Raw genomic sequence first — 610 nt, forward strand, 5'->3', positions numbered from 1 at the left:
GCGGGCCGGCGCGGAAACACGGACAGCGGAGTCACGGACGGGGTGGAGCGGGAGGCGCCGGGGAAACCCGGAGAGTGGAGCGGCGGACGGAGCGGAGCGGGGCTGCCCCGCGGGGCAAGGCCGCCCCGGGAGAGTGTCCCGCACCGCGAGATCCGCAGGGGGCACCGCTGGAATCATCTCGAGTCCTTGGGGGTGTTTATTCTGGTGTTTATTCCTGCTGATAGCCAGGAAGAACCACAGAATTGTTTGGTCAGAAGGGACCTTCGGAGATCATCCAGTCCAACCCCCCTGCCAAGGCAGGGTCACCTGGAGCAGGTGACACAGGAACGCGTCTAGATGGGTTTTGAATGTCTCCAGAGAAGACTCCATTACTTCCCTGGGCAGCCTGTTCCAGTGCTCTGCCACCTTCAATGTAAAGAATTTCTTCCTCATGTTGAGGTGAAACTTCTTGTGTTGTACTTTACAGCCGTTGCTCCTCATCCTATTGACACCCACCTTTGAGATATTTATATGCATTAATAAGATCCCCTCTCAATCTTCTCTTCTCTAGACCAAACAAGCCCAGCTCATACAATCTCCCCTCATGTAAGAGAGATGCTCCAGCCCCTCA

The 610-nt window shown here is 56.2% G+C and overlaps 1 protein-coding gene across 1 annotated transcript in view; it reads right to left on the reverse strand.

Moving 5' to 3' along the window:
- ZXDC (ZXD family zinc finger C) overlaps window positions 1-177 on the reverse strand; it is an 11,696-nt gene extending 11,519 nt beyond the window's left edge. The window contains exon 1 of the mRNA XM_027640300.1: window positions 25-177. Coding sequence (XP_027496101.1) covers window positions 25-177 — 153 coding nt within the window. The remainder of the gene's footprint in view (window positions 1-24) is intronic.
- Between the last annotated feature and the right edge of the window lie 433 nt (window positions 178-610).

Source organism: Corapipo altera, unplaced genomic scaffold, assembly GCF_003945725.1.
Source record: "Corapipo altera isolate COAL_440 unplaced genomic scaffold, ASM394572v1 55, whole genome shotgun sequence".
Taxonomy (NCBI): domain Eukaryota; kingdom Metazoa; phylum Chordata; class Aves; order Passeriformes; family Pipridae; genus Corapipo; species Corapipo altera.